This window comes from Vulpes lagopus, chromosome 6 (assembly GCF_018345385.1).
Source record: "Vulpes lagopus strain Blue_001 chromosome 6, ASM1834538v1, whole genome shotgun sequence".
Taxonomy (NCBI): domain Eukaryota; kingdom Metazoa; phylum Chordata; class Mammalia; order Carnivora; family Canidae; genus Vulpes; species Vulpes lagopus.
The window spans coordinates 30,634,672-30,654,741 of NC_054829.1; the positions used below are offsets into that span (position 1 = coordinate 30,634,672).

Sequence of the window (20,070 nt, forward strand, 5' to 3'; positions counted from 1 at the left end):
CACTCATTGTAGATGTTCAGCAGCAGGGCTGGCCTCTATCCACTGTGTGCCAATAGTAACCCACCAGCTGTGATAACTAAGAAATGTCTCTAGACATTGCCAGATATCTGGGAGGGAGGGTGTCAAACTGTCCCAGGGTTAAGAAACACTGGTCCAATGCATGGGTCTAGGAGTCACAAATCCATGTGTAACCTTGCACGAGTTAGCTACCTCCCTGAGGCTTGGCTGGTTTTCTCTGTAAGGTGGAAACAGTTCTCATCTCATAGGTGGAGCTTACATAGCTCATGTAGATGAAGTGTATGGTCTGTCCCCTATGGGACATTGAGTGAGAGGAGCAAAGACTCCTCTCTGTCCTCACATTGAAATGCTGAGGCCTCTCAGTTTTATATTCATTTTTTTATATTCATTTTTAAAAGTTATTTATTTATTTATTTATTTATTTATTTATTTATTTATTTATTTATTTATTCATGAGAGACACAGAGACATAGGAAGAGGAAGAAACAGACTTCCTGTGGGGAGCCTGATGTGGGACTTGATCCCAGGACCCTGGGATCACAATCTGAGCCAAAGGCAGATGCTCAACCACTGAGCCACCTAGGTGCCCCTTTCAGGTTTTCTTTCTTTTTTTTTTTTTTTAAGATTTTATTTATTTATTCATGAGAAATACAGAGAAAGAGAGAGAGAAGCAGAGACACAACAGGCAGAGGGAGAATCAGGCTCCATGCAGGGAGCCCGATCTGGGTGGGACTCGATCCCGGGTCTCCAGGATCACACCCTGGGCCAAAGGCAGGTGCCAAACTGCTGAGCCACCCAGGGATCCCTTTCCTCTCAGTTTTATATTCTAAGTATGTCTTTCTTGTCTGCCCACTCTTCTCCATTTGCAATAGATTGAATGTTTACATCCTGCCCAAATTCATATGTTGCCATCTAACCCCCAGTGTGATGGTATTAGGAGAATGAGAAGGTCCGAGGGCAGAGCCCCTTCCACCACGTGAGGACACAGAAGATGGCTTTTAGGATAGCAACTAGGACGTCGGCTCTCACCACACTGAGTCTAACCTTGGACTTCCAACTTCCGGAACTGGGAGAAACACACGTTCTTGTTGAAGCCACCTGGTCTACAGTACTCTGTGACAGTGGTCCAAATGGACCAGGACACCATTCCTACCCAGATTATTGCCACTGCTCTGCATCTGGTTCTCATAGCTTCTGTACAGCCTCGTTCCCCTCGGATCCACACTTCCCACGGCACACCAGGCCTTCGTGGTCCGGAGGCGCCCACCTCCGCAGCCGCATCTCTTGCCCCTCCTGGCCTTGAATTTCTAGTCTAGCTGCGTTGAAACGTGTGGCATTCCTTTTATACCATGCAGTTTCCTGCCCCCATGTACTCACACGGATTCTTCTGCCTGGCATAACCTCCCACACTCTGCAGATGCTTTAATTTTCAAGGTTCACTTGAATTTCACCTACTCCAAAAAGTTGCACCTGGAGCCTCCTTCCCTCTGCTGGGCTCTGTGGTCAGAGCTTTCCTCCGTGAGAGCTGTCTCCTTGCGCTGTATTTTTTTTTTTTTTTTTTAAGATTTTACTTATTTATTCTTGAGAGATAGAAGGAGAGACAGAGCCAGAGACACAGGCAGAGACAGAGCCAGACTCCATGCACCGAGAGCCCAACGTGGGATTCGATCCCGGGTCTCCAGGACCGCGCCCTGGGCCAAAGGCAGGCGCCAAACCGGGGGATCCCCCTTGCGCTGTATTTTGGTTTCTGTATCTGGCTCTGCTGGGCTGCATGGGGAAGACATTGTGTCTTTTCATCTCTACATACATAACGTCTGGCTTATACCCTGACACACAGGGGGTGCTCAGCAAACATTTGAGTGAATGAATGGCTACAGCACATATTACCTTCTATGTTAGGTTTAGAGCCATGTTTATGAGATGGTTATAAAATAGTCTGTAAATCTACTCTCTCTGGCTCAGAGGTAGGGCTTCCTCAGCCAGGGCCTGTGGCAGGCCCCAGCACTGACCGGTAACACTTGCATAAATGTGAGGTTGACTAATGATGCAGGGAGCGGCAACATAACAGATACCTGCTTACAACAGCACCGGCTGGCTGTCCTGAGAGTCAGAGGCACTTTCTTCACCTTTTCCATCTGGAAAGGGTGGCCTTTCAAGTATGGCCCTTTCTGGCAGTGCACTCTTCTTCTAACTCCTTCACTCACCTCCGTTTGATGCACTGGAGTTTCTGCAGCTGGCTTGCTGGCCCTTGGGACACAAATAAGAAAGCAGTCCTAGGACTATGTGCATGACCTGTTGGGAGGTCCACTTGCTACTACTGTTCTCCAGGCCAGCATCCCTTAGAGGAGTGCACCAGGAGGTCAGGCCTACCTCTTCCCAGTGTCTGTCACAGCTGGGGCAGTGTGTTTAGACTCTCCTTACTAGGCCTGGGGAAGGAGGCCCAGGCTGGCCACCAAGAGCTTAGAGGTGCTAGGCCAATCTTACTCTCCTTCCTCCTCCAAAAACAGTAAGGCTTTGTTTGTTAGGCCTGAGGTTATGGGCTTGGCCTTGGGGTCCTGAAAACCTGCTAAATCCCTTCTCCAGCTCTAGTCTCTGAGCCTCAGTGTGCTCATCTGTCAGGTGTGTTGGGGGCGGGGCGCGGAGGAGCGGACAGACCACTCCGGGCCCTCCCTTCCAGTTTTCAGGGTGCTGCCTGCGTGTGCAAGGGGCTAGAGCCGGCCTGCCCGCCTGCGGGGCCCGGCAGGGGCCCCGGGAAGCCCTCGGGCAGAGCGCTCCCCTGCGCCGAGGTCCGGCCAGAAAGGACCCTGCGGCGAGGCGGGAAAGCTCTGTGGCCCCCGAACGCCGCCCGCCCGCCGGCCGGACACCGGGCTCTCGGGGCAGGGGTCGGCTGGGTCCCGGCGGGCGGGGCGGGAGGGACCGAGTCAGGAAATTCCCAGGAAATTCCTTTCCATTCCGGCGTTCCCTGCCCCCCTTTCCTCGGGTCCGCGGACCCCAGGACTCCTCCGGGCCCCAGGAGCGGGGACGTGAAACGCGGCCCCGGTGCGCTCTCGTGCCCGCCCAGCCCCGGCCGCCGGGGGCTCGCAGCGCGTGGGGGCGCAGGGGGCCGGCGCCCCCCGAGTCCGCCGCCTGCCCGCGGGCGCGCTGCCGTTCGGTCGCGGAGCTCGGCGAGGCGTCCCCGGCTCGGGTCCCGTTCGGCTTAAGCTGGTGTCACATGAGCGGCGGGGGAGTGGGAACCGGGAGTGGGCGGGGGCGAGCGCCGCGGGGAGGGGGCCGCCGGGTCCACCTACATGCGCCGCGGCCCGCCTGACGGATGCCAGGAATTCCCAATGAAAGGCGGTGGGGGGAAGTTTGGGCAAGTCGGCCTGGCCAATGGAGAGCCTCGGGAGGCTCCCCCCGCCCCCCGCCCCCGCCCCCGCCCGCCCCGGCTCCCGCAGCGCGAGGGTGTCCGCCTCGCTCACTGTGCGTGGGGCTCAGTCCCGGGCAGGCAGCGCGCGAGCTCCGGCCGCCGCCAGCAGCCCCGCGAGCAGCGCCGGGAGGACCGGCGCCGGGGAGCCAGGCCGGCCACGCCCGCCCGCCCGCCGGGCCCCCTCCCACGCCGCCGCCGCCGCCGCCGCCCCGAGAGAAGGTGGAGGAAGAGATCCAGCTCGTAGCACGCGCGCACCATCATGGACCATTATGATTCCCAGCAGACCAACGACTACATGCAGCCCGAGGAGGACTGGGATCGGGACCTGCTCCTGGACCCGGCCTGGGAGAAGCAGCAGAGAAAGGTCAGCAGCCCCCCCCCGGCCCCCCGCAGCCCCCGCAGCCCCCCGCTCCCGGCTGCGGGCTCCCGGCTCCCGGCTCCCGGCTGCGGGCTCCCGGCTCCGGGCTCCCAACGGGTTCCCGGCGCGCACGGGCGGGGGCGGGGGCGGGGGATGCGCGGCCGCCGCGAGGTGGGGTGTTGGGTTACAGGCGCGGGCGGAAGGGGGCGAGCCCTGCTCCCGGAGCCCGCGAACGCCGAGCGCGAGCGCGGGGAGGTGGGGCGGCCGGCGGGCAGGTCGCCCCGGGGCCCGCGACTCCGGCCGCCCGGCTGCAGCCGCGCCGTCCCCGCGTGGGCCGGGGCCGGGGCGGTGCTGGGGAGGCTGGGGCTGAGCCGCGGGCGAGGCGGCTGCTCGCCCGGACCGATTTTCCCTTCCCTTCCCCGCCCCCCGGCCGCCTCTCCGCGTGGCGTGCGGTGGCAGCGCGCTCCCTGGGCCGCCCTGGGCCCGGTACCTGCGGGGGCCGGCTGCACGCCACCTGCGCCTTCCAGCCCCAGCCCGGGGGCCGGGGGCCGGGGGCCGGGGGCCGGGGGCGCGGGGCGGGGCGCGGCGCCACGGGGACGGGCCGCCGCCTCCGGCTCTGCCTGGAGGTGGACCTGCTGGAGTGCGGCTGGGGCCGCGAAACCAGGGGCTTCGGCCGGTCCCCAGCCGGCCCCCAGCCGGCCCCCAGCCGGCCCTGTGGGGGCGGGGTCAGGACGGCAAACCGTTTTATTGCTTAACTCAGCGGCGGACTTGCATCTGCGTCCTGCCTCCCCGACACCCGCTTATTCCTGGGAGAAGGCGATTTGGGGGCAACTTAATCTGAGTTGCAGGGCTCCAGGACAAGAGGTTGTCACTGGGATATTTGGGGTCGGTCGTTGGGGAATCCCTGCCTGGCCACCGTCCGCAGGCTCCCGGGCGCGGTGTGCAGGGCGCGCACCCCGTCGCGGGGGCTGCGCTCGGGGCTGGCGGTGGGACCCGGGCACAGTGGCCGGTGGCAGGAAGAGGTCAGAAACCACTCCAGGGGGGGAGGAGGGGAGGGCGCCCCAACCCTGCCCCTGCTTCCTGCCTGCGCTGTGAGCTCTTGCCCCAGGCGGCCACGTACCCTGCACACCCTCCTCCCCCCCCCTCCGCTCCTCCGCTGTCCGCTCCCATCCGGTCCCTCCTCATTTCATCCCCCCCCCCCCCCCGGCTGATCTGGGAATGGGGGGGGCAGGATGGCGCGTCCCTTTGGATAGTGCGGTTAGGGCTGGGCTTGAGGGAGAACGCTCATGTCCAAAAATGGTAACATTCATTCCCTTTTTTAAACTTAAAAGGGGGGGAGTTTAGGGAGCCGACTGAAGTTTTTTTTCCAGCCAAAGGCATCCTGTATTAGCTCACTCAGGAATCCTAAGCCCTGAATCGGCGCCCTTTTACTCACTTCATCAGACAAGCAGAGGTAATTTAAAACACACGCACAAAGGGCTTCCTCAAAGCGGGGGGACCTGAGACCCAGGCCCTATAGGGCAATGGCAGGAGGGGAGCTGACTTGCAGTGTGGCAGTTGCTTAAACATCCCTCCTCCTCTTCCTGTTGCCCCCCTCCTCCCTATGGGGGGGGATGCTGGGGGAGAGGCTGTGACAGTCCCTCACTCACCAGGCTTATTTCCTGGGACAATTGGGCTGTTGGGGGAGCTGAGAATGGAGTGGGTAATTTGGAGATTTCTCGTGTGGGCAAGGCAGGGTCGCCTTTTTAAAATTTCAGGGTGAGGCCTTCTTCAGACGAGATTTTAAATTGGATAGGCGGGGGTGGGATTAGGGCAGTGAATGTCTTGGGATCTTCCATGGGGAAGAGAGGAGACATTCCTGTTTACGGAGCACCTATTGTATGCCTACTTGGGGCAGGAGTGAACAGGACTGGGGGATAAAGTTCCTGGAGGGGCAGAAACTCTTGTCTACCCAGTGTTGGTCACTGGACCTGCTCATAGTATTCCATATTATCAAATGAATGAGTGAATACATTAAATATAGTTGGGGAGAAAAATTATATTGCCTCTTTCTCTGTGTATACACACATAGATGCATAAAACTCTGCGGGGTGGTGGTGGGTGTGTTCCAGGCCTCTGCATAGCCAGGTGGGAACAGGGTCATCTGCGAGATCTGGTTATCTAAGGAACAAACTCAACAGTTGCAAGAGCTGGCATTGGCTAAGGATGATGTGGAGGAAATGAGGGGCAGAGGGGGAAGTAACCAGCCCCGAATCCCAAATGGTGCATGGGTGGGGTGGGGGGAGGCTGGAATGCAGCCGTATTAGGGGCAGGAAACTTTCCCTCACTTGTCCCTGGAGGTGAGGAAGGCAGGAAAGTTGGGCTTGGCATCCAGAGCCTTCATGGATCTCTGGACCAAGGGGAGCCAAAGTCTGCTTTGGCAGGGCTTGATGGAGGAGGTGGGGGCGTGGCACAAGCTCTGGGCCTGACTGTGAAAATCCAAGGTTTTTTTTTTTTTTTTTTTTTTTTTCTGCTGTTAATTCTGTTACCTTGCATGGACCATAGCGTCTGAAAGAAAATTTCACCTAGTTCTCAGTGGGGTGGTGGGGAGATAAGGAAGTGGAATTACGTGGTGGTGGTGGGGATCAGACCTAAAGTTACTTGTTAACTGACTTATTTATTTGAGAGAGAGAGTTAGAGTGCACAAGCACAAGTGGGAGGGACAGAGGGCGAGGGGGAGAGAATCCCAGGCAGACTCCATGCTGAGCGCGAGCCTGATCCAGGGCTTGATCTCGTGACGCTGAGATCACCACCTGAGCCAAAACCACGAGTTGGATGCTTAACCGACTCTGCCACCCAGGCGCCCCAGCTTGTTGCTTTTGACAGCTTCCCTGCTGACTGTGGGAGGTGAGGGATGAGGGGGATCAGAGCAGACGAGGGGACAGAGGAGGCTGGCCATTTCGGATGGAGGCAGGAGGGTGAGTGTCGGTGGCTGGGTGGGAGGACACTGTGTGGTGGAATACGAAGGCCTGAGGGGGGGGAGGCAGAGGGCCCTGGTTTTAGCTGTAGTGCAGTCACAACAGTTTGAGAGACTTCGGGCAAGTCGTTTCATTTCTCTTGATCATTCGACAAATGCTTTCCGCACCTACGCTGGCAGGCCCAGTCCCAAGCGCTGAGGCTAGAGGGCTGAGTGCTGCAGACAGGTGCTTCCGCTGTTTCCTCCTCTGTTCCCGGGCTGCATTCCTGCCCTGCCCTGCCCTGCCCTGCCCATCCCGCAGGGCTCTTCCAGGCAGCGGGTGAAATGATGTGGTAGGAAGTACTTCCTTGGCAACTGGTTGGGCCTCTGCAGATGCAGGTCGACGTCTGTGTGGACCTGAGGCATGACTCAAGAACCTGCAGCGTTTGGCTGTGGCTTGTCCCTTCTTCAAGGGATGCTGTCGTGCTGAGGTCATGGGGCTGGACTCCGACCCAGAATGCGGTGGCTTAGGGAGTTTGCGGGCCTTCACAATCTTCCTGACTTGCCTCAGGCTGAGCTCCAGTGCTGCCTTTTCGAGGGGAGCAGGTCTGAACACCCATCTTCTCAGGATGACGACAGCCCTCCATTTATTCCGTCACATGCGTCTCCTGCACACCCTCGTGTGTATGCCCGCTGGGGCCCAAGTGGGCTGGGGAGAGCAGGGACTCTGAGTAGCACCCTGACTCTACAATTTCAGGCTTGCGACCTGGGGCAAGTTTCTGTAACTTCTCAGCTTCCTATTCCTTCTTTAGAAAAAGGAGCTAATACCCCCACCTGCTGGGTTGATGAAGATTTGGAGAATGGTAGTTTTCAGCTATTAAATTCTATTCTCTCTTCTTACTTGAATCATGGAGGCTCAGGTTTAACAGATCTCACAGATGCCAGCCCCGGTGGTTTTTGTTTTTGTTTTTTTTTTTCATAGAAGACCTTAGTCAATATTTGTTGAGCTGATGGTATTGAAATCGGCATTCACCCGGCAGGTGAATAAAGGTGGTTGTAAATAGGCCCAGGTCCTGAGTCTGCACCCACATCATGCCAGGTCACAGGAAGATGGGTCACCTTGTTTATACTCCCTGCTGGATGCAGGACCATTGCAGGAGCTGGCCAAGGCCGCCGGTGGGGGGGGGGGGGCAGCGGCGGGGGGGGGGGGGGGCAGCGGCGGGGGGTGGGGGGGTGGCAGAGACCTGCCACGGAGGGGTTTACTGGGGGAGGACCAGGACATCCACCTGCCATGAAGGTTAGGGCTGCAAAAACCAGAGCGATGCCTTGTGGAAGTAAAACGTGCGGGAGAGAATGGACTCTGGTTCCGGGCCTCCTACCCTTCACTGTTCTGTGCTCCGGCCTGCTTCACCTCATGCTGGTGGCCGTGGGCGCAGGGCCCAGCCTCTTCTGTTCTCTGCTGAATGCCTGGTGGGCATAGGGCAAGGCCTGTTGTAGGTGGTCAAGAAATAACGCTGAATAATTGGATAAATAACATCATGCATGGCTCCCAACTCCGGGATGGGTGGTGGGGATAGGGATGAAATGCTTTACATTCCAGACAAACCACCCATCCTGGGGCTGTATTCTGGCTCCAGCCTCTGCAGATAGATGTGCTCTGGGCACATGGCGTTCAAATCTTCACCTCTCCACCGACTTCTTACGTGATCTTCAGTGAGTCACTTACTTGCTCTGTGCCTGATGATGCCAATGGGGAAATGAGGAAATTAATCATTCCTGCCTGATAATAGTTGAGTGGAGGTTTAAACCAAGTAATGTGTGTAGCATAGCACCTGACACTGAGGGCTCAATAAATAAATGTTAACTCTTTTGAGGTGCCAGGATTTCTGTGGCCTTTCCCCATGTTCTTGGAGATAAGGTGGAGTATATAAACACGTCTTAGAGGGAGCCAACTCCTTGTTGGCTAGGAGGATACGGAGTTGTGTTCTCCTTGATCTTGGACCCTGAAGTAAACTCTGGCTCGTTCTGTGTCACTTGACTTTTTTGATAGCTCAGCCCCCTCACTGCAGAATGGTGTCGAATCCCTTGTCTACCCTTTACCTACCTCCTGGGTATCCTGCATGAAGAGATGAATGTGAAGTGCTCAAAGCTTTGTCACTTGGTTATGGTACAGCTAAAATGACCTCAAAGTACGGATTTCTTCAAGGGGATACAGCCTGGAATGTCTTCAGGTCCCACTGTCAAGTAGCTGAGGGCATTCTTTGGGCCCTGCCCACGCCTCCTGGTGACCTGCCAGCCCTGCCTTGCTCTAGGACTGGTCACAGCTGCTTCCTCATCCAAACCTGTCTCATGCGGGTGCTCTGAGGACACGTGCCCCATGGTTTGGCAAAATGATCAACAAAACCTGAAGGAGAGGTGGACAGGGGGCCTTGGAGCGTCAGGGCTGCGGGGCTGCCTCTGGCTGCCATCTAGGCTGCTGTAGCACAGATGCAGGAAGGCCTGGAGTTCACTGAACACCCAGTTGTCTAGTTTTGAGGTATGATGAGCTCTTGAGGGGCTTTTGGTCACTGGAGATGGGCTTGTTGAAGTGATAGGCCCGCAGGCTCCTGCAGGGTCGGTGGTCACCAGCCTTTTCAAAAGGAAAAGGAGGAAAGTCATTTCCTGAAGCTGGCTTCTTGAGGAGGGTCTGCTAAGGCTGTGCTCAGTTGAGTTGGGGGTGCGGGTAGGGGGAGGCCTGGACCCCTGGGCCCCTCTTATAGGCAGGGCTGAGGGTGAGGAGGTCAAACCAAAAGGGCATCCTGTAGTTTGTTGTTTGTGGTTGAGATTTGGGACTCTCTTTTCCTTCTCCAGGAATGCCTGGGGCTGGGCACCTGGCCAGTGGCCACAAACCGTAAGCCTGGCTTGAGGACTTGTCGCATAAGACCTGGTGCCTCCTGTGGTTCTGGAACCAGGGTGGGGCAGCCCAAGCCTGAGACATGAGATCTGCTACTGTGTGTCTCAAGAGAAGAGTCAGTGTTTCTCTGTCCTCTACCTTCTAGTCCCTTCTTAGTGTAAGAACTTCAACAATTTCTCCCAGTGGAGCCCATCAGTGAGCATTGTACCCTAGATGCTCCACCCACCTAGGGTCTTGCAAATCATGGTTTAGGTGGAGAGGGAACCAGGAAGATAGAAAAGTCACACGAGGCAGTGCCAAAAATGGCCAGAGGTGTGGTGTTGGCTGCTGTAGGGCAGGAGCCAGCACTGCTGCCTGCAAGGGTGGAGAAGGGGAGGAGCTGATGGCATTTGAGCTGCATCTTGGAGGATAGGCAGGATTTGAAGATTCTGCTGGGAAGGCGGTGTGTGTGTGTGTTATAAGGGAGGGCAGGACAGGAGGGAGCAAGGAGAAGTGTGGAAGGGCAGACTGGAGGGCAACAAAGTGTAAGCTGCTGCCGGCCCGGGACACCCCCTCCCATTGTTCTTGCTCATTGCCATTCTCCCAGAGCTGACCTCTCACCTTTCTGAGAGGCCAGGCTGTGTGTACAGCTCACAGGTGGGGCTTTTGAGCCCCACACCTGTGCAGGTGTTGTTGGGACCATCCCCACCAGTGAACCCCGCCTGAACTGCCCTCACCTGTAACCCACACAAACTTTTCCTAGGACAGGGTATGCAGCCAACCAGCTGCGGTCTCAGGCACCTTCCCCACCAGCCCTGCTTTTCCCCCATGAGAGTTTTGCGCAGTGGCAGTATCGTAGCCACTGAGGTTTATCTCAGGCGCAATTATTGCTGATTGAAAACTTTTCCCCTGTGAGTATGCTCAGTGGGCACACATCTCGGCAAGGGCCTGGGGAGCTGGGCTCACCGGAGAGGTCCCAGAACCCACCAGCTGGTTTGGACCGTGTAATCTGCAGCTTCTCAGGAGGTCATGGCTCAGGGGCCACGGGCAGAGGAAACCTCTCTTCTGGCCACATGGGGTCAGCCTGCTGGACTCCTGATTCAGGCCCAAGGTTCTGCCTCATTGTTGGGGCACTAGTGTCCTGCTAAGTCAGCATGAATTGCCCAACCTGGCCCTGTTGGAGGCAAGGAGCTTTGGGAGTGGTGGGCACAAGAGACCCAGCAAATCAGGGCTTAGAGCCATCCTGGAAGCCCACCTTCCTCTTTTTTTTTTTTTTTTTTTAATAGATTTAATTTTTTAGTAATCTCTACACCCAACGTGTGGCTTGAACTCACAACTCTGAGTTCAGGACTCACATGCTCCATTGATTGAGCCAGCCAGGCGTTCCTACTTCCTCTTAACACCTCAAGGTTTCTCCCTGGGTCCCAGTCTAGGCATTAAGTTCAAGTTCCCAGAAACCTTCCTTCTCAGTGGGTAGGGGATAAATTTTTACAGAGAGGGCTGGTCAGGTGCTCTCTTCTCTGCCTTGCCTGCCGTAGCCCTTGCTCCCCTGTCCTGGAGCTGGGGACTATCTGGCTATTCTCAACATGCTGGGTACCTCAAGTCTGGTATGGTGATGCATAGGCCCCAAAGCCACGTGGGCAACTGTCATGACACCAACTTGCTGCTTTTGTGTGCCCCATTCAGCCCTTCCAGACAAATAAGCAAAAATAATGGCAGTCCCCAACAGCCTGGGCACAGTCATCTTCCCAGAGCCAAGCCGGGAGCAGAACTGTACTTAAAAAAACAATTCTTTTTCTCATCATATTCATAGTGGCTCACCCTTCTGAGCACAGGCTAAGTGTCAGGCACTGTGTCGGGGACTCTCTGTTACATTAGCACATCTGATCCCATGAGGTGGGCACTTTATTCCCATTTTACAGATGAGGTAGCTGGCTCAGAGCAGCTGCCTAACTTCCAAGATCACACAGCCAGTAAGAGGTGGACCTGGATCTGCAGCCAGGCAGCGTGGATCCGGTGTTTGCCTCCTTGCCACTTGCTGCTTATGAAAGAAGTGCTTGGGACACCTGGGTGGCTCAGTGACTGAGCGTCTGCCTTCGGCTCAGGTCGTGATCCCGGGGTCCTGGGATCGAGTCCTGCATCAGGCTCCCCCTGGGGAGCCTGTGTCTCTGCCTCTCTCTCTGTGTCTCTCATGAATAAATAAATAAAATCTTAAAAAGAAAGAAAAGTACTTGTGTTATCTAGGACCATTTCACTGGAGACAAACATCTATGAAACAAAAACCCAGGGATTAAAACATTCCAGAGTTAGATAGATAGTGGTGATGATGGCACAACCTTGTGAATGCACTGAAAATTATATACTAAATATACTAAAACTTGCTCAAAATATGTATACATGAAATATATGTAAAGACAGTCTAATATATGTAAATATAATATATATTATATATAATATATATATTACATATATATAAATGTACCAAAACCTCAAATGGGTGACTTTTATGGTATAATTCTATCTTAATTTAAAAAACCTGAGAACATGCTAAGCGATGCAGAGAAGAAAATGACAATTGCCTGTCCTCCCACCTTCGGAGCTAAGCAACCTCACAGGAGTTTCTGGTGCTCTGCCTCCTTGCTCCTCTTCCTCACTGGTGTTTACCTGTTCTCTCTTGCTTGCTGTTGAAGATCAGGGATCCAGGTTCATGGTGAGTGAGTGGGAGAGCCACAGAAGAGGAAGATAATCAAGAGGGGTGCCTTTCATCAAAAGCTTGATGATGTTACCCTGTGCTTGGAAACTGCTTAAGAATAGATCATAGATGAGCACAGGCAAGTAGAAAGAAGGCTGGGGTGGGGAAGCAGGGGGTGGCTCTCCTCATTTTCCCAAGGCCAAGTCCGCCTGCATATGCACCTCTAAACCCTGTTGGTCTGGCATGCTTCCCACCTCTGCAGCCCCAGCCTTAATGGGGTGGGGGTGAAAGTGTCCACCTGGGGCAGCTTTCCCCAGGGCCTGAGCCCTGGGAAGGGGAGGGGGCTCAGGGTCCTCCCCCAGGAGGCAGCTGCACTGCTCTCAGGGTTGCCTAGCAATAGTGGGAAGAGGTGACTTAGCCCACTACAGAGGCGGGAAGAGAATGAAAAGCAGCCGGGGATGGAAATTGGGAGTAGATGCAGAGGATGCTGTTACCCTGGAAACTGACTGTTTGGTCCTTGGCTGTAATGGGCTACTTTGGGGCTGGGGTCTGTTCTTTATTGAGAGGTGGTGGTGTCCTCTCCTGGCCTGGGGGGTGGGGGTCACCGAGAAACCCCTCTTGTACGTGGCTTGCCTGTTAGGCATGTTCTGTCGGTGGCCTCGTTTAGCATCCATGACAGCCTTGGAAGGGATGTGGGATGATTCCTCTTGACAGATGAAAACCCCAAGCTGGGAGATGGAAAGTAAGGTGGTCAACAGCTGCAAAGCGAGAAGGGGAGGAACCTTTTGGTTTAAAGCATTTCCCAAGCCCAAGATCTGGGAGGTGATGTAAACATTGTCAACCTCCTGGGGACGGAAGAGAGGATGAGAGAGGGAAGGCTGGAAAGGAGTGTTTTCTGCTTTATGCCAGCCAGCCACTATTTATTAAGATCGTCTTGGTTCCCCAAATAAGTAAAACGACTGATCGTTCACTATCTCATGATTGTGTGGTTTGCATTACCTAAATCTGTCAAGTCTATGAGGAAGGTACTGTTATTTTCCTTGTTACAGACAAGGAACCTGAGGCTCAGAGAGGTTAAGTATCTTGCCCAAGATCAACCAGCTAGTAGGCCAGGTTATGAGTGAGCCCAGGCAGATCAATCTCTGAACTCAACTCTTAAGAAGTACAAACCTTTTGCTATTCCTTTTTTTTAAAAAAATTTTTTATTTATTTATGATAGTCACAGAGAGAGAGAGAGGCAGAGACACAGGCAGAGGAAGAAGCAGGCTCCATGCACCGGGAGCCCGATGTGGGACTCGATCCCGGGTCTCCAGGATTGCGCCCTGGGCCAAAGGCAGGCGCCAAACCGCTGTACCATCCAGGGATCCCCCTGCTATTCCTTTTTTAAAAAATATTTTATTTAAATTCAATTTGCCAACATATAGTATAATACCCAGTGCTCATCCCATCAAGTGCCCTCCTCAGTGCCCGAACCTTCTGCTATTCTTAGTTTATATTTTGAGAGACAAGGCTTACGTAAATAAAATCGTAAGGAACAACTAAAGATGACTTATAATCAAGTACTCATTATAGAATTCTTTTTTTTTTAAGATTGATTGATTTATTTGAGAGAGAGAACATGAGTGGGAGGGGCAAAGAGAGCGAGAGAGAATTGCAAGCCGACTTCCTGCTGAGCATGGAGCCCAATGCAGGGCTCGATCTCACAACCCTGAGATCATGATTTGAGCCAAAACCAAGACTCTGATACTTAACCAACTGAGCCACCCAGGCGTCCCAGGACTCATATTTCTGGTTTCTGTTTTTTTAAGTAACTATTCCCAATGTGGGGCTCGATCTCATGATCCCGAGATTAAGAGTTGCATGTTCTACTGACTGAACCAGCCAGGTGCCCCATGATTTATGATTTTTGATGCTTTCACGTGGTTTTGTCTTCATTAATCATGATGAGCAAACTTGTGAGGGCTTACCCCTTTTTTATAGACAGGGCAGGTAAGACTCAGAAAAAGTTAAGTGACTTTACCAGGGCCTCTCAACCTGGGTGAGGCGGAGTTGGTTTTGAGTTCAGGTCTTTGCCTGGAGGTCTGATAGGCGAAGCCAGGGGAGCAGGGCCTATCTGAAGTTACTCCCCAGGTTGAAAAGGTAGGAGAGTGTTCTACTTGTATTTCTCCACACTGTTCAATAGGAGTAACTGACAGGATAGACTCAGGTCCCCTGGAAGCTGCAGGACCGCCCCCCCCCCCCCCCCCCCCCCCCCGCCCCAGTCCCAGAGCCCAGCTTTTGGGAACTGGAGTCCCAACTTTAAGACTCAGCCCTGTCCCTCCTCTCCTGCTTTGGTTCCCTCCCGCTTCCCTTGCTCATCTTTCCCTTTGTTTGGTCACCAGGGGAACTGAGCAGGCTTTGAACCAGGTAGCTGAGGCTCCCTTTTTATTTTGGTTTCCAATGAAACACAATGCCTGAGGTTCCTGTTTAAGCTTTGAGATTGTTAAGAAAGTTGGTGAGGGATCGTTGGGGGCTTAGGTTGGAACAAGCAGTTCTAGCTTTTCAGCGCTGCGGGCCAGGCCAGAGGACAGGCCTGGGGGTAGGATGGTGCCCTTCCTGCCCCCCAGTGTTGAACCTTTGGCCTCAAAATCAGAGGCCCCAAGTGGTTCAGCTGAGGCGGAAAAGCAGTGGGTGGGGGAAGGGAGCTTTTGAGTTGCCTCCTCTCTGCCTTGTTTTTCCTGTTTCGTGGTGGTTGGTACCGTGGGCCCGTTCAGAGCACAGACACGGGCCTGCGATTTGAGGCCAGGCCGGGGCTTGCAGGCGAGCATTTTTTATGAGCCCGAAGATTTATTTTTTAAAAGCCATCTGCAAAGCTGATTATAAACGGGTGGGAATAGAATGGAGGGGTGTTGAGCTCTATTTTCAAATCGTCTGGAGGTGAACCGACAGGAGGGGTGGGGACGTCGAGGTGGGTGGCCTCCTTCGGGCATGTCTCCTAATGGAACTTGGCTTTCCGGCTGGGAGGCCAGGCCGCAAGTCCTGTGCGTGGGCAGGCGGGGGCCTGTTACAGTCCCACCCCACCGTCTCTCCTTGTGTCCACTGTGGGGATGTGCACCATCCCAGCCTATGGCTTAGGGATGGAGAGAAGTGGGGCTTTTCATTCTTCCAAGTCCGACACCAGGGGAGAAGATCCTTGCCGCCCCCCAGCGTGGGCTCTGCAAGGGAGACAGCAGCATTTGCGGAGGTACCCGCAGTCTTGACCTTTGTGTCTGGCCTGGGCTGTGAGCGAGTGCGGGTGTGCAGGCTGTGCACACGTGTGAGTGCAGGCACTCGTGCGTGTGTGTCTCTCTGGCTTTCAGGAGCCCCTGTGTTGATTTTGGCCACTGCCTCGACTTCGGCAGAGGAGTGGCTCCCTTTCAAACACCGCAGACATCCTCCAGATAATATATAATGGCACTCTCCAGTGGTGTTCCCGATATTTCGGAAAGGCCTTTCTTTCCAGGAACCCGAAGTGCTTTTCCAGACTTGGCTCTGGGAGCCAGGAGATGGAGGAGGCGGTTCACGAATCCTGCTTTCCCGGAGCAGGGGAAGCGGGGCCAGACCCCTGGTTTCCTGCCCTTTATCCTGGATCCTGGCTGGGACCGTCTGGAGGTATCTTTGCATGTGTGAAACCCTGAGGCCTCTTTTTAATTTAGATGTTTCCCCAAACTTAAGTCTCAGTGAAAGCCAATCTTCTTGTTTGTTTGTGTTAAGTTAAACAGTAGTTAATTTAGAGGTTCATTGTAGGTAACAAACCTAAGGAAAAAAAAATGAAGGAATGCTGCACTAGGGTCTCAGTTCAGTGGGCCTGACTGGAGCCCTTGTAATGGAGCTGCTTGGCACAAGCAGTAAGGTCACAGTGGGGCACAGGGGTGCCAGGCTCGGGGACCTGCCCCTGATTCCCTTTCCAGGGGAGCTGCTGGCTCAGAAGGCCCAGCAAGGCCCCGGCCCAGGGAAGGTATCTGGGACTATGGAGTTGAGCATCTGCCCCATCTCCTGCCCCTCCTGCAGTGTGTGCTGACCCTGTAGGGTGCTGTGGGCTAGGCACTGTCAAGGGGTTCCCAGCTATGAATTCATTTAGTCTTTACATCACCCTTATGAGATGACTTAGCTGCAGGGAAAGAAATTTAGAAAGGCCTGCAGAGGCTCAGGCGGTTCCAGCTGGTATTTCTAGGGTTTTCTGCTCTAGAGGCCAGTGCACAAAGACCACGTGTGTTACAGGCAGAGGTGGGGTGCTGGCGTGCTCTGCCCCTTGCTGTTCCCTTCCTTCCTGGGAGTAACTGGCTTTTGGTTCGGTGCTTTCTGTCCTCAGCCTGTGTTCATACAGTCCCTGCCTGTGTAGTTGTATGTTAAGTGGTGTCACATCCAACATAGCACCCTGCACGCACCCTGTCCTTTCCTGTGCCCTGGAGCTGTGGCGGTTGGACTGGTTCCCGTTCATGGATGAGACCCTGGCTGAGGCCTGGAGGGGCTGGGGGACTTGAGGAACTTGTCTGGGTTGCTCTTAGAGGTGGCAGGGGGACCAGAAGCTGGGTTTCCTGCCTCTGCGGGTTGCTCTGTGTATTGCACCTGTGGCCCTGTGCCCCCATCCCCCACCCCCACTGCACTGGGTTCAAAGACTCCCTGGTATTTGAGGAGGGAGGACAGGAGCAGCCAGCCTCAGTTTCTTCTTTCTTTGTTGCCACGTGTTTTTTGGTACCTGGCTCACATTTCCTGGGTGGGGGGGCGGAGGTGCACCTACACCCTTGCCTGCTGCCCTCTTTTTCCGGGCCTCCGAGAGTCAGCTTCTTAGGGACTTGCTGCCTTGCCAGTTTTTCTCCTCCCAGGGTAGCAGTTATGCTTTTATTGCTTCTTGATGAAGCAAATATGTAATGACAGAAAGCTACTGTGAATTTGGGAATGCTTCTAAATGAGTTTGCATTTTATGTCTCACAGTGGCATCCTGCAACATTTGGAAGTTAGTCGTTCTCTGCACAGAGAGTTTTGGAAGAGGCCGAGGTGGGGAGCCACAGCTGAGCCCTTCTTGGCTGGGCCCCAGGGGCAGCCGGTGGGATTCCAGTTATGTCTCCCTGCCCCTGCCTGGTTTCCCGGCTCTGGCCTTTTCTTCCTTCTCTGCTGGCTCTCAGCCACTCAGCGCTTGCCTCGCTCACTTAGCGCCTGGGTAGAGGATGGGCAGGAGGGAGCTGGAAAGGACAGGCGTGTTGGCAGCCTCTTGGCAGTCCTCATCACCCTCGCTTCGGGCATTGTTGTGAAACTCTTGGCTCTGAGGACATTTGGAGGGTTCTCAGGGGATGTCACTGATCTATGAATGACTTAGGGCTCCTTGGATGATTGGAGGTGGAGCTGGGGGTCTTGGGAGCCCCTCTGGTAGAGATTTTTTATCTGGGGCTCCTGGAGGCTCTGCTACTGTGATCCAGACACACTCATGTCACCTCATCCCAGAGCCTTGAGGCCTAGAAGGGTGGTTCTTAAACGTGACTGGGCATCCGAATCACCCAGAAGGCTTGTTAAAATACAGATGCTGGCCTCCATCTTCAGGGTTTGTATTGGTCTGGGGTGGGGCCTGAGAATTTGCATTTTTAAAGAGTGAGCAGACACCTCAAAGCTACTAGCAAGGGAGGTAGACAAAGGCAGGGGTGAAGAACTGGGGCTGCTTTTGCCACCTACTGTAGAAGTCTTGACGTAGATGGTGACTGACGATTTTTACAACCTAGTGCCTCCTCCTCCCCCTCCCAAATAAGGGAAAGCTGTGTTCTTTCTCAATTTGGGTGGCAGGCCTGGGGACAGAACTGTGCTCCTGTACCCTGAGCGGGGTGGCTCCTCAGGGGTCTCCTGTTAGCACGACGTAGGTGCCCACCAAATACTAGATGTGCCGAATGGTGACGCTGGGTGCCTTTGGAGGGGGTGTGGTGGCCACAGTCCAGCAGGAGATGTCTGACAGATGCTGAGGTGTTGGGTGGCTCCAGTCCAAGTCACCAAGGGCCACAGCAGTGATGGGGCTGATTCCAGGTCCCAGAGCAGAGCCCAGGCTGGCTCCCCAGCCTCAGAGGTGTGCTCTGGAGTCTGGAGGAGGCCAGAGGTCAGGGAAGCCGGCCTTAATGCTTGAGATGGAGTCTGAGCCTAGGATGACCTCAGGCCCTGCTACACGTGGGGCGTCTGATTGCAGGGTGGCCTGGAGCCCGTGCACGGCCCCCGCCCCCGCCCTTCCGCCCCCCTCCAGCTCCCTGTTAGGCAGACCAGCTGTGTGTTCTCTTTTGGCCAGCGGCCCCCTTCAGATCCCTCTCCCGAGGTACTGGCCATACTGACACGTCTCTCTGCTCCTGGCTCCTGTTGCATTTGGCTAGGCCCCCTACTTCAGAAAAATCCTAGGGAGTTTCTGGTCCTCTAGTGTGGGTTTGGGGGCCTCAGAGGAAGTAAAACCTCCTTCTGGCCCCAGCCCTGAGGGTTCTCTCTCAAGTGGTGGATGGCAGCAGCCTGTTGTCTTTAGCCACAGCGGCCTTGGGGTGTGGAACTAGACATAAACTTAAGGCCCTCCAGCTCACTAGCATGTGGGGTCCAGCAGGACCTTGCGCCCCCCCCCCCCCCCCCCCCGCCTCCCTTTCTGTTGGGACCCTGGGGGGTGGCATTTAGGAGAGGAATGAGTGTGGAAAAACCATCCTCTTTGAACTGTCAGTTCAGAGAGCTTGGCAGTGCTTGGGGGGACCCTGTTCTTTCCCCTTGGAACAAGGAGAACAGTCGTGTATTATGTAGCAGGGCCACAGGGGACCTGCGGTTTGCTCTTAGAGCTGCCTGTGGCTGCAGCGTGATGCTGGACAAGCCATGCCTGATCCTTGCCTGTAACACTGGGGTGCGGGACGGGGGCTGGGTTATAGGACGGTAGGAGTGCTGTGTTGTGAATGCCTTACCTGGATTATCACATGGAGATGATCTCTAAGGTCTGGGTCAGTGCCAGCATTCTGTGTTTCTGTCCTCTTTTTTTTTTTTTTTTTTTTTAAGATTTAAAAAATTTATTTATGAGAGACACAGAGAGAGGCAGAGACATAGGCAGAGGGAGAAGCAGGCTCCCATGGGGAGCCTGACGCGGGACTCTATCCCAGGACCCCGGGATCACGATCTGAGCCAAAGGCAGAAACTCAACCACTGAACCACCCAGGCGCCCCTTTTCTGTCCTCTTGGTGGGGGTTGCTCAGTAGAGCCAAGCACTTCTAGAGGTGATCTTGAAGTTGATTTCCTGGGCTTACCAGCCTGGCCTTGAGACTAGCTATTTTGCTAACACAAGACTCTTATCTTTAGAAGTCTTCTGTGTCCTCAGCTTTCAGGAATTTGTTCCCACCCTCTAGGGAGTGTGTGGGTGGGGCCAGGTGAGTGAGTTTTCCTTATGGATCCAGCTGTGCTCTGCATCTTGGGCCCTCTCTGTACTCTTATTCTGCAAATGCCTGCTTGGGGTGTGGCCACTTGGGAAGCCAGGTGCCTGTGGAGGGTAAGGGAGCCTTATTTGGGATTGGTGAAGGGTCCCTTAGCTCTGCCTTCTATCTAGTCTGGGTGTGGTCCTGGGGTGAGGAGAGCATCTCTGCCCCACTGCAAGGTGGACCGTTCATAATCGGTCCTTTGTGTAGGCTTAGCTGCGTCACAGGGCTGGTGCGAGGTAGGAGAAACTCCAGCCTGAGCCAGGGAGCAAGGATTTCAGCCTGGAATCTGCCCAAGGGACTGGTGTCAATAGGCAGCCTTGTCCTTCACTGTGTTTATTTCCAGAGCGCTGCTCTAGCCCTTC

General features: G+C 54.9%; 1 protein-coding gene and 1 pseudogene across 3 annotated transcripts in view; both read left to right on the forward strand.

Moving 5' to 3' along the window:
* Positions 1-3,492: 3,492 nt before the first annotated feature.
* ACTN1 (actinin alpha 1) overlaps positions 3,493-20,070 on the forward strand; it is a 96,005-nt gene continuing 79,427 nt past the window's right edge. For 2 of the 3 annotated variants that reach the window (XM_041758689.1, XM_041758687.1), the window contains exon 1: positions 3,493-3,788. In XM_041758689.1, coding sequence (XP_041614623.1) covers positions 3,684-3,788 — 105 coding nt within the window. In that variant the 5' untranslated portion in view covers positions 3,493-3,683. The remainder of the gene's footprint in view (positions 3,789-20,070) is intronic. The other variant, XM_041758688.1, reaches the window with a different exon arrangement.
* Positions 10,423-10,506, forward strand: LOC121494137 (annotated as a pseudogene).